The sequence below is a fragment of the Phodopus roborovskii genome, unplaced genomic scaffold, assembly GCF_943737965.1.
Source record: "Phodopus roborovskii unplaced genomic scaffold, PHOROB, whole genome shotgun sequence".
Classification (NCBI taxonomy): domain Eukaryota; kingdom Metazoa; phylum Chordata; class Mammalia; order Rodentia; family Cricetidae; genus Phodopus; species Phodopus roborovskii.
The window spans coordinates 16,775,298-16,791,131 of NW_026126461.1; the positions used below are offsets into that span (position 1 = coordinate 16,775,298).

The 15,834-nt window shown below is 46.3% G+C and overlaps 1 protein-coding gene across 1 annotated transcript in view; it reads left to right on the forward strand.

Moving 5' to 3' along the window:
* Nucleotides 1-15,834, forward strand: part of Lama1 (laminin subunit alpha 1) — a 115,144-nt gene that overhangs the window by 30,689 nt on the left and 68,621 nt on the right. The window contains exons 4-8 of the mRNA XM_051190903.1: nt 9,107-9,349; nt 10,394-10,573; nt 12,822-12,911; nt 14,052-14,169; nt 15,183-15,361. Coding sequence (XP_051046860.1) covers nt 9,107-9,349; nt 10,394-10,573; nt 12,822-12,911; nt 14,052-14,169; nt 15,183-15,361 — 810 coding nt within the window. The remainder of the gene's footprint in view (nt 1-9,106; nt 9,350-10,393; nt 10,574-12,821; nt 12,912-14,051; nt 14,170-15,182; nt 15,362-15,834) is intronic.

A 15,834-nucleotide genomic window follows, 5' to 3' on the forward strand; every position in this document is an offset into this window, starting at 1 on the left:
GGCGTTCTGGGTCACCACGGCTCCATTCTGGCCTTTGGTGGGTTCCCACACTGCTTAGCTGCTGTTCAGGACACAGCACCCAGGAGTAAGCATTCTGCTGACCCATGGAGCCGCTGGAAACCCCTAGCAGCTGTGGGCCCTGGGCTTTGCTCTGGGTGAAGTGTCTTCCCTTGCCAGAGCTTAGTAAGAACCTGATGGAAACAGTCACCAACAGCACACGATTGATTAAGGCATCCTCTGCACGGTTCTCTGACACCGGCTTGCTGGGATATTGGCTTCTCTCGATTTGGACCCTGCCTGGAAACACTGCATCCTGCTTGTTTCCCTACACACTTCTCCACTTCAGCGGAAAACGATGTCTATTCTTCACCCACTTTCTTCTCCCTGTGCTTTCTTTCTTTCTTTCTTTTTTTTTTTTTTTTTTTTTTTTTTTTTTTGCGCTCTTGTAAATTATACAGGATATAAATAAAGTGTTTTACGAGTTCGGAGACATTTAGCGTATGGAGCTTGTCCAGTGCAGCCATCCCCCTGCCCCACATCCTTTTAACCTTCCTGTGTTATCGAACACGGACTCTACTTTTCTCTACTACTCTCGGGCATTGCAACAACTACTCTTTCTCTTCTTTTTTTCAGAAAAATATTTTGGGGTGTGTGTGTGTGTGTGTGTTTGTGGTAGACATATGCATGTGGCTCTGGATGCTCATGGAGGCCAGAGGTATGAGACTTCCCTGGAGCTGCAGTCACAGGCGGGTGACAGCTATCTGATGTATGTGCTGGGAACTCAGTTCAGCTCCTGTACGAGAGCATCTCTCCACCAGCCCTGACAACAGCTCCTTCTGTGAATCTGACTACTCCAGGCATGCTATGAGTAGAATTTTTCTAACTTTGTGCCTGGGTTATTTCTCTTAGTGTAATGACCTCTAGGATTGCCTGTGTTGGCAGACTGTATCACATTTTTATTCCTTTTTAAGGCCCAAATAACTTTATATTGTATGTATTTCCCAAATTTTGCCCAATCAGTCATCTAGAGATGGGTATTTGGGTTGTTTCCAACCTTTGTCTATTATGGATAATGCTGCTGTAACCGCTAGTGAACAAATAACTTCTCGAACGCATCCACTCTCTTCCAGGCACATTTTTGGAAATGCTGAGCCATGTAGCAATCCTGTTGTTTGATTTTGTTTTTGTTTTTAAATGAACACAGACCGTTTTTCACAGTGGCTCACTGTTTAATATTCCCACCATGCTTCTTTTTTAAGTAACCAAAATATTTCCCCTGTATTTCTCATATTCATGTGTTGCTTTGGATGAGCCGTAAATGTCCTCACTTGTCAGCTTAGAGTTGTCCAAGAGCTTTCAGGCACTGGAGAGCACAATATGAGTTTTTCACATAGGAATTCGTATCCAGAGTGAAATCTCGCTTGCACAAAAAGGGACTCTCTGATCTCTCCAGTGCAAAAACAGTTAATGATTCAGTCAGTGACCAAAGGGAAGAAACCCGACCATTATCCTTCTCAGCAGTGGTCAATGTGTAACTCAGGGGGCAATGTTTCATGGAGTTGGTTAAGTAGAGAGTTTCCCAGCTCTTCCAGGCAGAGAGAGCCTTCAGTTGGGTTTGTGAGGTGTAATGAGGGGGCCTTTGCTGTCACCGCTTTGCTTTCATGGTGGTGTTTTCTTTTGAGGAGAGGTGTGGAGGAATAAGAGGCCCTAAGCCTTTCATGGCTGCTGTGTCTGCAGGCCCGCATCGAGTCTGTGTGCAGACTAGGGAATGTGTGCAAAGCTCGGGTTTTCAGCCCGGGTCCTCTGCACTGAGGCTGCAGTACAGACTGAAGCAAACCCCTTCCTTCTCTTACAGGCCAGTCTGGAGTTCCCGAGCCCTCTGGTTTCTCCTTTGCGTTGGCATTTTGACTCTTAGGGAACTCTTTAGGGACCTCTTGCTTGTATCTCTGCCCTGCATTTTGATCTTTTCAGTCATCAAGTGTCAGAGTCCAAATCCACGATCACCACTGGCCCTGTCCTGCCCTGGTTTATGACTCTTGGTGGTCTAAGAAAACTGCCACTGGACACCAAGACCTACCTGTGAGAGGCACACGGTTGCCTTTGCAGGCTCCCTCTGGCTCTGTCCACCCAGGCCACCTAGCACGTTTGCAATGTTTATAAGCCAGGCTGTGGCCCTGTGAGCTGTTTCTCTCCGGCGATTTGCCTCGTTGCCCAGTTATCTAGAGACCTGTTTTCTCTTTCGCACTCACTTTCGGAACTTCGCTGGCCACCTCTACAAACTAGATCGAACTCCCCTGCTGTATCCAATGCCCTCCCGGCCCCTCTCATTCTCCGCTTGACCCAGGCAGCCTGGTTCGCAGGCAGCGACCCTTTCTGCCCCTGCTGCCTCTGCAGTACCAGCCACTGCCCCTCAAACGCGGCAGATGCACAACCAGTGATTTTGAAATGAGGCTTAGTTCTGGTGCCCCTGTCCTCAATGCCATGTGAGTTTCCTAGGGTGTGTCACCGTCCGGGTCTCCCCCTTCTTTTTCCTCTGGGGACCAGAGTACGCACTGCTCTGGAGCTCCAACTGCCTTGCTTTTAAGGAACAGGTTATTATCTTCACAACACTGGGTCCCAACCACAGGCCAGAGCTCTGAGGCTCCCTCAACCGTGCACTGGATTGGAAAGTCACTTCCTGGAAAGTGTCCCCACTAAGCCACAGTCCCCAACGTTGAAGGGATATTATATATTGTCACCTCTGTGTTGATAAGAGCAAATTGGGGCTCAGTTACTGAGGAAAAACCTAGTCTAATTTCAAAGATGAAGATTTCCATAAGTGGGACCTGGGCAGGCCTGGCTGGGGGATGTGAGCCTTGCTTCTGTATGGATAGGTCCCACACTGGCCTGTGACTGCGTGTTACATCCATGTTACAGCCATAGCGCACAGCCTATCTTAGGGAGCTTCCAGAGACAGGGGAAAAAGGAAGAGCCCAGTATTGGATGTGGAAATTAGGATACTTGATCAGTAAGATGAAGTGAAGTTTATTAGGAGAAAATAACTTACATAGGAAACAAGAGACTATCGGCATCGCTCCAGCCCCAAAGATGCAGACCCACCCTGCCACCCTGATGCTCTCTGCAACCTGAAGGGGCTCCCGAGCCCCAATTCAACCCTTTTAACCAGTCATGTCCACACCTGTGACCATGCCCGTTTGGGCGTGGTCAGCGCTACATGTGTGGGGTGGGGATATGGTGTGTGTGTGTGTGTGTGTGTGTGTGTGTGTGTGTGTGTGTGTGTATCTCACTACAGCCCAACAAAGAACATTTGGTGACAAGAACGTTCCAGAACACGTAGTGGAATCGGGTCACATATATGGAGAAATATATTGAGAGTAGGGATAAAGAACACCCATGTTTTCAGTTTCATCTTCTCTGATGAAGTGGTTCTCAATATGTTTGTCTTGAAATAACACACCTTGTTAGTCACCCTCTGGTGGGATTTTGGTATCAGGCAGATGGACAGCTGCCTGTCAGGGTCATTGAACATAGCTTTACCTGCTTATGGGAAACAGGTCTACCGCCAACAGACACCTTTAAAATTCCTTTCCCATCTTCAGATCACAGATTAAGGCTGACTCTTGCTGGGCCCCGATCTCTGAGCCCTCTTTCTGGCCACATTCTTGCATGGTTACATTTCTCAACGTGAATCAAAAGTTGTTATGCTCCTGGACGCTGTGAGTTGTTCCTAAGGGTTATAGGGTAAGAAAACTGCTTGGTTTAGGTTTATCGACACAAGCTGCCAGTTGTGCAGGCCTCCCCCGACTTCCCCAAAAGAAAAGGCGGGCAGAAAGGGAAGGGGAGGAAGCCACTGGACTTTGACCCATTTACTTCCCGTGTGTTAGCCTCAATGGAAAAGTGAAAGGAAAAAGAAATCCACAATTCCTCATTGTTGGAGCTACTTTTTGTTCTTAGTTGTATAGGTTGGCCTTCGGTGAGAGGATCACAGGGAAACAGTCCACTCCCTCTTTATAGGTCCCACTCCTGGGGGTTTGTCTAGAACCAGCTTTGCAAGCCTGCCTCCCCAGCAGGAGTCTGAGCTCCCCAACTTGCTTCTCATTGCTTTCCTTGCCGGGTTCTCGAGTGATGGATGAGCCTTCTGTTAAACAACAGCGTCTTCGTTCTCCGGTTAGAGACGTGAATCCAAATGGTGCTTTGAAATGTTGTTATCTAATAGTTTTGTAAAGCAGCAAAGCTTACAGAGTATGATTTGTCGAACACTCTCAATTAACCCAGAAACGTTTTGCCTGTGACAAGTTTGCTTCCCCTGAGAATATCAGATATAAAGTGTTCTCTGTTTAGTCACTGTCAGAAAGGCAGGTAGGTCCTTCCACAAGGAATTGCCAGAGAGACTCACACCTGCCCTCAGCCCCCCATGGATTCTGTGAGGACACAGTAGTAAGCTTTGGTTGGATTGAGTCTATGTGAGTTAAGGTTGAGGCTCACACCAGCATTCCTGTCTGGATTCTTCTGTAGAAAGGCAGTGTTTGATATGTGCCGGCAATATTTATGCAACATTGTTTCTGTGCGTCCCAGCGATCATTAACGAAGGCCGGGGAGTGGACTTGAGAAGGGCTGGGTCAGCTGCAGTTTGGGCAGGACAGCAATGATACAGACTCCCATGAGAATGCTTGAGTCAACAGTGTGTGTTCAGCCAACCTTATACTGAGAGAAAACACAGTGTAGTCTCCAGCATGTGATAAAATGGGCAGCACAAATTTCATGGATTTAGACAAAGGTTTAAGATTCTGTATGTTAGCAGAATCTCTCGATTTTTCTTCGTTGTGCATAAGATCTGCTTCTCTCTAACTAGAATTGGTAAGTTAGGATTTTGTTGGTCAGTTAAGGCTGCTGTAACAGGCACCACAGGGCAACATAAAGGAGGGTAGTTTGTCCTCGTTCTGAGGTCTAAGATCGCGGTGTCTTTGGCTTGCACGGGGCTGTCTTTACTCTGTGGCTTCATGTAATACTTCCCCGTGTGTGTCTGTCCAACGTTCATTTGTCATACGTGTGCATGATGTGTGTATGGGTCCATGCACATTAGCACGCCTGTACACGCAGAGGTTGTTATTCCGCCAGCTCAATTGTATGTACATTTTTTCCCATTTATTTCGTGCGTGTGAGTAAATGTATGTAGGTACGTGTGTGCACAGTGGGGGGCAGAGGAGGATGGCCTTGGGAGCCTTGGGAGTCATTCCATAAGGAGCCACACACCTTGGGTTGGCCATACATTTTCCTGGACTCGCAGACAAGGCCGGGTTGTCTGGCCAGCAAAGCCACAGGTTTCAGGTTTTCACCCATCTCTACCCATTCTAGATTACAAGGACGTGCTATGGTGCCCCGCTTTTAAAATGTGGGACCTAGGGACCAGACTGCGTTCCTCATTCTTGCAAAGCAGCACTCTGGTGACTGTCCACTGGTCTGGGATTCACCAAGCCTTAGAAATCTGCCTGTCTCTACCTCCACCTCCCCGGAGCAGGGCTGTGATTACCCTGACATCTCTTTTTTTTTTTTTTTTTTTTTTTTTTTTTTTTTCTAATGTGAATTCTGGGCTTGAACCCAGACCTCTGTCAATTGACATTGACGTCAAGTCAATCACTTTGCTGAGCGAGCTCTCTCCAGGGCCTCTCTGTTCTTCTTATAAGGACATCAGTCATGTTCAGTCAGCCACCTTTTACTTCAAAGGCCTTATCTCTAAACACAGTGGCACTTGGTGGTAAAGGGTGGCAAGTCAGGACTTCACACAGGAACCCTGGGAAAGTGCGTTAAGTCAGCCCGCGGCGCCATTTTCCTTCTTATCAGACTTGGGGTTCAGTCCAGTTTTCGTTCCTTTTCTGGTCCGAGAAATACGGAGGCGACAGTGGCCAATGAGGAGTCGTGTTTAGAGTCCTCTTACCATCCTCTTCCGTTCTGCTGGAATGACAGCCGCCACCCTCTTTTAGTTTGCTTCCTGGTCTCCTCTGATTCGGAGACCTCGAGGACTGTTGAGAGGTCGTGAGAACGATGGCATGCTTCCTTCCCGACAGAAGTCTTTTTTTATCAGTCTGTGGGTTAGCCATCCCTGCCCACAGGCCAGGGTTTCCCACCAGGCTTGCTTGTCCTTCTGATTGACATACTGTCCCTATAAAAGCCGGTAAGGGTTTGGAAAAGTAGGAGGACTTAGTATTTCAGTAACTGCTACTCATTGCTGCTGCTGCTGCTGTAACTACAGAGAGCTCAGTGCTGAGGATGATGTTCAGGGAGGTGTGCTTGCCCCCTGGAGGCCATAGGGTCCCGAAACCTGCAACAATGGTTTCCAGCTATGCAAACCAGGCGTAGAGCCAATCCTGGTGCTTGATCAGGATTATAGGAGATGCCCGGCTAACCCTATTAACAGACTTGCGGTGAGCCTGTTGGCTCGTCTCATTTTCAAGAGTGAAACTGGGAATGTGGGTGCAAACAGATTTCATTTTGGTGTCTCTGTCACTGCCCTGTGAGCTAGCTTGTCCGATCACCATGTTGCCTGTTGCCTCCATTTGCCAAGGCTGGTTTTGCAGGAGGAAAGTTGCCACTGGCCCACACGCTCATTGGTGAGGAATAATTGAAAAACAGCCAGCCACACAGTGGTGAGCAAACAGGAGACGTGTTTCTCTGTCTTCATGTTCCAAAACCCGTTTCACTTCTGACACTCGAAATGAGGCGGCCGTTGTCTTTCGGAGTGGCACGCCACATGAACACGGTTAGAGCGTCAGGCACCCGGGTCATTCACACGCTGACCTCTGCAGGGGAATGCTTCGTGTGGGTGGACAGGTGTTTGTAATCAGGAGACACGACTGTAGGTATGTAACTGGAATAGGATGGGTTAATTCGAAGGCGCCCGTGTATCCTGAAATCCGTGAGTACTAGGTGGGGAAAAGCTTAAACAAACTAAGAACTTCAGTGACAGTGGCTTTATGCCCCATGTTTATATATTCATACACGAACATATGTGTGTATAACACAAAAGTTTTTATGTACACATGTGCATGTATGTATTGTGTATGCAAAGATCCTCCACTATCCTGAGAGCACTGTTCTAAACCCTTCAGCAAAACCCAAATCCACAGAGGTCGGGTTGTCAGTTTTTAGTGTTTCAGCAAAGTACCTGATGGAAACAGCTTCCGGCCTCCACAAATTCATGAACACACACACACACACACACACACACACACACACACACAGAGAGAGAGAGAGAGAGAGAGAGAGAGAGAGGGAGAGAGAGAGAGAGAGATTTTGGATGCTAGAGGTGATGCTTGAGAGTGGGGTTTAAATAGTTGGTGAAGGGTCACGTACCAGTGCAATCTAGCATCGTCTAACTGTAGCATAGGATTTGACAGATTTTTGAATCAACATGAAAAAGAGTTGTCTGAAAGCAAAACCCCATCTCAGACCAGAGAGTTTGCTGTGCCTGTGGATGCCCGGAGTGGTGCTGGGCTGTTGAGAGAGGATGCATCGTTCCTGCTGGATCTGGGGTTCAAATCTGCCCTTCATCCGCCCTTCATCCTTAATACCACCTTGGCCTTCCTCCTGTGTGCATCCTCCCTGGTTGGCATCACTGTTTTCTCATCCAGGGCTTTACACAGTTTTAGGATCATCGTAAAGGGAACAGCGAGTGTACAGTTCATTATTCTTCCCCCTGCAGTGGGGCATTTGCGGGACCAATGGTTCCGTGCTCATCAGCTACATCCTCCGCTGTGTTTCTGTGAAGCCTGTAGTTTATTTTCTAAGTTGTGTGTGTTCTGCATGTTTTGACCACCACGTACTGGCATATGTCCATAACTATGGACCGAATAGGGTCATTTCACCTCCATTTCACCTCTCTTCTGCTAATCTGTCCCCCCTCTCCCGAGTTCCTGACAACCTCCGGTCTTTTTTCTGCCTCCATAGATTTACCTCTTCCAGAGTGACAGACAGAGGGACTCCTGAGGCTGGCTGCCTCTTCAGGGTGGCTTCCTGTAGTTGGCCCTGTGCATGTAACACCGCCTCCTGTCTTCTGCAGCTGTGTAACTTGTCTGTCCTCTGACTGGCATGCTATTGGGGTACATCATTTACTTATGGAAGCACTTTTTATTGCTTCCGGGTTGGACGGTTATAAACGGAGTTGTTGGAATCGTCTTCTCAAGTTTTCATCTGGGTGATTGTCAGCAAGCGTGGTTATTGGTTCCCACAGAGGGTACTGATAATGTCACCTGAAAATGTGACACTGGCTTCTCATGTTGCTTTACGTTTTTGCCAGCATTTGGCATTGCCCATGCTTTGGATTTTAGCCATTCTAGTAGACGGTGATGAGCTGTCTTTCTCACATTCAGTGTTATGCCCAGTTCGTGTTAGGAAATATACTTAACATTACCATCAATGTAAAGGAACACTGCTATTGTCAGACCCAAATAGGAAGCCCGGGAAACAATGGAGCAAACCCGTATGAATACTAACAGTTGGTGGTAAGAGTTACGTATGTGTTGCTTTCGTTGTTGTTTATTTTGAAAACAGTACCACCTAGGAGATTGTCAGGTGTGAACAGTTGTCCCCCAAAACATGGAAAGACCCAGACGATCACCTCGTGATAATTCTCTCAAGGAACACAGCCCTCGAGCTTTTGCAAATGCTCATTCTGTCTTAATATTTTATGTATATAATGTCTGCAGTATAATTATTTGTTGCACCTGCACACCATGAAATAACCACAATGTATCTGTGATTCCAGCTTCATCCTCTGTGTGTGTGTGTGTGTGTGTGTGTGTGTGTGTGTGATACATGTCAGAGCACAGGTCCCTCCGTTTAGTAAATTTCAACAGAATCCTGGGATTGTTACCATAGCAACACTGCTATACTTTGGACCTGCACATCTTGCTCATCCTGCACAGCTGAAAACCTGTACCTGAAGTCTGTCACCTGTCGGTCTTTTAGCCCCTGGTAACCAGAACTCTACACTGTGTCTGTGAATCGGGCTATTTTGGGTTCACACACAAGGGAGTTCCTCTGGTATTTGCCATCTCCTGTTTGACTCTTTACTTCTGGATTTAAAGATTTTCTAATGCCTCTGTTTCAGGTCTTTCAAGTTGCGTATATCATCATTAAAGCCGCCAATGCCCCCCGACCTGGAAACTGGATTTTGGAGCGGTCTGTGGATGGCGTCAAGTTCAAACCCTGGCAGTACTATGCGGTCAGCGACACAGAATGTTTGACACGCTACAAAATAACTCCAAGACGGGGACCTCCCACTTACAGGGCCGACAACGAAGTGATCTGCACGTCGTATTATTCGAAACTCGTGCCGCTTGAGCATGGAGAGGTAGGTGCTGTGTCCGCTGCAGAAATGGCTTTTTGTCACCAGAGTCCCCCTGTCTCAAATGTTAACATGATATCCATCATGGGAGCCTATGTTGAACATTCAGAATCAATAACCACCCCTGATCCAAAGGTGTGCATGCGGCTACCTCACAATTTAAGGCTTGTTGATTTCTTCCCAGCACAAAGCTCCCCCAGCCTCCACTCTGCTGGGTTCGAACAGTTCCCCCACCCGTCCCCCCGTCCCCTACCTGCCACAGAATCTTTCCGTAAGATCAGGGCAAGAGCGTGTGGTATGTTACAAAGAAGCCACCTCCAGGCATGGTGGCATATAAGTGTAATGCTTGCACTCCGGAGGCTGAGGCGGGAGGATCAGGAGTTGGAGGGATACACAGGAAGACTTTGTCTTCCATAGCGAGAATGCGGATAGAAGACAGGACAAACGTGCTTTTAAAGATGGAGCCCTGCATTCTCCCTGCTTTTCGGGGGTGTGGAGGGTCCCCCCCCCCTGGAGTGAGGCGCTCGGCGTACGCATCAATAAACCCAGAGTGACACAGAGCTAGTGCATTCTTCACTAGCACCCAGCTCGATAGGCGCAAGCATGCTGTGAAATCCCGCAGCGCTGACTGAGGCTGGGAGCCAGGCATGAAGCTCTCCAGTTGCAGGGTAATTAAGAAAGCCGGCATCCTTAAGGTCCGGGGCATGTTTTCCTTACCCTCTCTAGCCTGCCCATGGCATTAGGCATTTGCTTCTGAGAAGCTGTAGCTTCCTGGTAAGTGCTCAGAGACCATCGTAACGTGCGGAGAAATACGCAGCTGCAAGAGCTAACACTTATCTCTGGGGTAGTGGCCTGGGTAACCCACACATTGAGACAAAATGGCGATTACTGTTTGGGTGTTGGATGAGTTGTTCTGTTTGCTTTCATACAGAACCTGGTTCTTACATCTTTGTAAAGACCCTGATACATTTAACCAGCATGTATTGTGTTTGATATGTGCACGTGTCACACACGCGAGCAAGACTGACATGTGTGTTTGGCTGCGCCCAGATTCACACGTCACTCATCAATGGCAGACCGAGCGCCGATGACCCTTCACCCAAGTTGCTGGAATTCACCTCAGCACGGTACATACGGCTTCGTCTGCAGCGCATCAGGACGCTTAATGCAGACCTCATGACCCTCAGCCATCGGGACCTCAGAGACCTTGACCCCATCGTCACCAGACGTGTGAGTGTAGTATGCTGTGTGTGTCCTTGGTCACTGTGAAACGCTTGCTTCATGGCATGTTCTTTGCTTTGATTCCCTTTGGTTGACTTTTGCCTTCCCAGCCATTCTTATTTGCTAATGACCATCACTGCCATTTGTTACAAAGCCATGTAGATGACGGACGGTCCCAGCATCCATCCTTCAGGCCTGCTTGCTCTCTGCCAACTGTCTCCCGTAGCATGGGCACCTGGAGAATGTAATGGTCTTTATCCTAAAGATCCTAGTCCGATTCCACATCTGAGCTTCGGCAACTAGGGCATTTTAATTTTTATTTTATTTGAAATGATAAGATTTGAAAAATATTCAAGAAAACAGAGTTTTAAGAGTACAGTTGAACGAACATGTTTATGACACTCCCATCACTTTGGAAAGAATTACTACGTTGTGGGGGTAACTGTATGTGTGAACTTGTTTAAAAGCAGATGCCACATCTTAGTCAGACCAGCAACATTTGAGAGCCCTGGTCCCTGTCGCACACACTTACAAATATCCAGTGTTGTCTGACAGGCCCTGTGGGCTGTTGGGATGCCGCTCATGGCTCCCCCTGGTGGTGTTTATTTGTATTTCTCTGATGACCATAGTGAGCTGACTTTTTCTTCCTTCCCTTCTTTCATTTTTTTTTTTCCTCCCATTTCAGTATATTTTTTGTTCAGATCGTACTATGGATGTCTTCTCACTGAACTTCTCTGATTACTTTTGAAACCCTGACTTTTGATGAAGAGAAATTTCATTTTTTTTTTTTTTGGTGAAATCCATCTTACCATAATTTTGGTTTTGTTTCATTGTTAATGGTTTCTGTATTCTCAAAAACAAAACAAAACTTGTTTTTTTTTCTGAGTTTCCAAAGATATTGTTTTATCTTCTTCTAGCAGCTTATGGTTCTGATTTTTGCATCGACAGTCCTTCAAAAGTAACTTTTCTGTTTGGTATGAATTCAGACTCAAGGTTCTAACAGGAATAATTGCCTTTCTTCCATTAAGCTGTTTTTATGCTCTTGTTGGGTACTACCTGACTCTTCCATTCTGAGTCTGACAACCCATTGGTTCAGTGCTCTGCATCATAGTGTCAATAACAAATGTTTGGTTGGTTGCTGTAGCTTTGCCTCTGGTCATGGACATCAGGTGCTATATGGTCCAGAGGGTTGAATTCTATTTTAAATCGTTACTTATTTGTGTGTGTGTGTGTGTGTGCTTTTGTGTTTCTGTGTAAACCTATACCCCTGAAGGCGGACAGAGGCTATTGTGTCCACTGGAGCTGGATTTGCAGGCATTTATATGTCGCCCAGCATGGACGCTGAGAACTGAAGTCTGGTTCTCTGGGAGAGCAGGAAGTATTCTTAAATATAAGTATTTATCGTCCCTTATATTTTCTTTAAAAATATCAGAAGCAGTTCATTTCTACCTAGAGATAGATAGAAATGCTTGCTAAGATTTTCATTAAGATCCCATTCTTTGGGATTATATAGGGAGAGTTTTGGGAGACATTGAAAGCATATGGTGTCATCCCATTAAGAGCAGACTTAATGGTACCGTCTGCTCTTAGGTGGCTTTGCATCAAGTCCCTTTGGCAATGTTTCATTATTAGTAAAGCTGTCACTCAGAGATTCAAAGCAAACAGACATGCAACGTGTGTGTGCAGGAGATAGTCTGCATCATTCATGTTCAGTCATGTGCAATCATGTTCACAGAATATTTACAAAAGTCACCACTGAGGTTAGCAAGGCAGTCATGCCAAATCAATCAAAAACAGTAAAGTGCATTTCTAGCCGGGCATTGGGGCTGCACACCTTTAATCCCAGCACTCAGGAGGCAGAGGCAGGAGGATCTCTGTGAGTTCGAGGCCAGCCTGGTCTACAAGAGCTAGTTCCAGGAGAGACTCCAAAGCTACACAAAGAAAACCTTTCTACACACGTGTTCACCTCCGCAGTCCTACAGGACTGACTGAGCAGAATGAGCTATGAAGGGAACTGTGTCAGCTTAAGGCAAAACCACGTTGGAAAATTCTCTTAGATTCCTAGGTTCTGTTCATGAGTGACTTGAGCGTTATTGGTTTAAACTGAGCACCAAGGTTCTTTGCGTGTGAAGTAACATTTTAAATGTGCATGTAGTTGAGTTCCAGAAGCGACTCATGAGCCCAGCTGTTACATGTGGGGTGCCGTCATTTACCGTGCACCAAAGTAACTTCTGTTTGTTATGCCCCTTCTTCTCAGTACTACTATTCAATAAAAGACATTTCCGTTGGAGGGATGTGCATTTGCTACGGCCATGCTAGCAGCTGCCCATGGGACGAAGAAACAAAGGTTAGTCCTAGCGTTTCATAGTGACTGAAACATCAGTGTAGAAGTTATAGCTACAACGTTTTCCTGTCTTTACTCAAAACAGACAGTAAGAGGCATCAAACCGTGTTAGAAAGTATACTACTTAATCGGTTTCAGTTTTAGCAGCATCATCATTTTGCTTTGATTGGCGGGCATATTTCTGAGTAAGCCCTACTGGGTTGTTTGTGCCACGATGTCCATGACAGGAGACTGACAGCTCCATGATCTTCGACGTTCTTATAAGAGAGTCAAGTAAATAACACACACTGATATAAATTATATTTGCTATTCCTGTGGTTCCCTTTCCATCTTTGTGCTACTAAATCAAGATAAAATAGGCTTTGTCAGTTTGGGTGCAATAATAGTAAATGATTGGATAACTCCTTTCAGAACACCTAGTTACTTCCACCCTTTAGATTTCTACGCCTGGTGAGTAGGAGTAGTCTGTTTTGTTGTACTTATTGTTAATTTTACTTGTTTAATCTTTGCACTGCTTGGAGGCTGAACTCGGGGTCCTATGCATACTATGCCAGCACTCCACCAGTGAGTGAGACACACCCTCAGCCAGCATTATTCTATTTTAGAAGAACTTATAGCGTTCACTTACGTAACAGGGGCATGTCACGGTGCATATGGAGAGATCAGAGAGCAACTCATGGACCACAGTTCTGGTCTCTCATCATGTGGCTCCCTGGAATGGAACTCCAGTTTTCAAGCTGGGTGGCAGGCCCTTTCACCGGCTGAGTTGTCTTGCCTGCCCATTATTCTATTTTTGACGCTGAAAAAAAAATATATTGATAAACATCAGAAAGTAGTCAAGCAAACAATGGTGAAATCTCTTACTAACTTTTGACAAGGACTCCCAATCCTAAAGTCAGAACATCCTCTTAAAGAACTTTCTTGTTAGTTAACCCATATTTTAGTTGTGTCTGTAGTCAGGTTATGCGTGCATCGTCTCCAGAAATCAAACAGCAGCTTCTCTGATACAGTCCCAAATGCCCGATTGTAAAGAGTTGCCACAGACTGTCTGGATGTGATCGCAGTTTTTTCTCCTTAAATAAAATTAAGAAAAGTACGCAGGTAAGGTTTTGATCTTTCATTTCATAACCCTGTTTTGCGTAGCAACTACAATGCCAGTGTGAACATAACACGTGTGGCGAGAGCTGTGACAGGTGCTGTCCTGGCTACCATCAGCAACCCTGGAGGTCTGGAACCATTGCGTCGGGCAATGAATGTGAGGGTGAGTGTGTTATGACCTAGAGAGCAAAGGCCCCTGCTCCGTATGTTTAAGCTTATGGCGTCTTGACTATTATGACTATTAGCTAACTTATTTTTCAGCATTTCAAATACTGCCCAGAGCTGCATGTCACCTTGGTGACGTTTAAATGTTTCATTATGGAGTCACTATTTCCCCTAAGTTTCTTTTCCCATGCATTTGTTTATCTAGCTACAAATTTGAACTTGAAATTAATTAATCATGGTACTGGGACATCCCTGGTATAGTTACTTGGGCCAGAGCTCTGCGGGTAAAGGCACTTGCCACCAAACCCAATGGCCTGAGCTTGAGCTCTGGGATCCACGTGGTGGACGGCAAGAACCAACTCTCTCTTTGCTGCCCTGTGATCTCCATGCGCAAGCTATGGCCTGGGTGTGCCTCCACCAACGCACGATAGTAAATAAAAATATGGTTAAATTAAAAAAATATATTTAACTTTATCTCCCTCTTCAGCTTTTACTTCTTCGTATGTTTTTATCTAAGAATGTACGTCATATATTAATACCTTTCTATTTCCAATGTTTCTTACATGGAAAATAACATCAATGCATGACATCCTACAGAACTGCTTTTCTTTTAATTAGCCATTTTTTTTTAATTTAGCTTTTCCATACGTCTGTGTATGTTTTGCCTGCTTGTATGCCTGGGCTTCTCTTGTGTACCTAGTGCCCAGAAGCGGGCATCAGACCCTCCCCACCAGAACTAAAGTTATAAATGGTTGTGCCTGCTGGGTGGGCATTGGGAATTGAACCTGGGCCCTCTAGAAGACCCATCTCTCCAGTCCTTGCCTATATCTTAAGGAATTACTTATGCTAGAAGTTTAAAACACACACACACACACTTATGCCATGGAGTAAGTTTCCTTCAGACAGGACACATTACGCGTGTTAACTGAGATGTTAATATTCTCCGCCTGTTAACTGAGATGTTAATAATAGTCTCCGAGTGTTAACTGAGATGCTGATATTCTCTCCTAGAGTGCAACTGTCACAATAAAGCCAAAGACTGTTACTATGACGAGGACGTCGCGAAGGAGAAGAGAAGTCTGAACACTGCGGGGCAGTACCGTGGGGGAGGGGTGTGCATCGACTGCCTGCAGAACACCACAGGGATCAACTGTGAAACCTGCCTCGATCAGTATTACAGACCTCACAAAGTAAGTGTGCCTTCTTCCCGAGCTCCACGGCCTCCGAGGCGCAAGACGCACTCATTTGTGTTGACCCCTGTTCTGAAGGACCTTTGTACCTCATGGCCCCTGAGGTCTCCCAATTGTTGTCACCTTCCCTAGCTGGCTTTCTCGCTCAAAGCGACTTGAGCTGGGGTTATTTGACTTGAACTGGGCTCCCGAGAGCTACGCGATTGCTGATAATCCTAACTCATGCACGGAGATTCAGCTAATTACTAAAGGGGCCACAGCTCATCCATAAGATGCATTCACTCCGCCCTCCATCTGTGATCGAGCCCTTGAGTGGCTTGTTCACTGGCAATGCCTAACTGTGGCAGTCGTGAGGGAAGAGGAACCGTGGAAACAAGAAAGGACGACTCCTTGACGATACTAACTGCTGTCACTGTCAAAAACATGTTTGGACCCTCTTGCTCGGGGACGTTTAATCTTCCTGACACCTACAT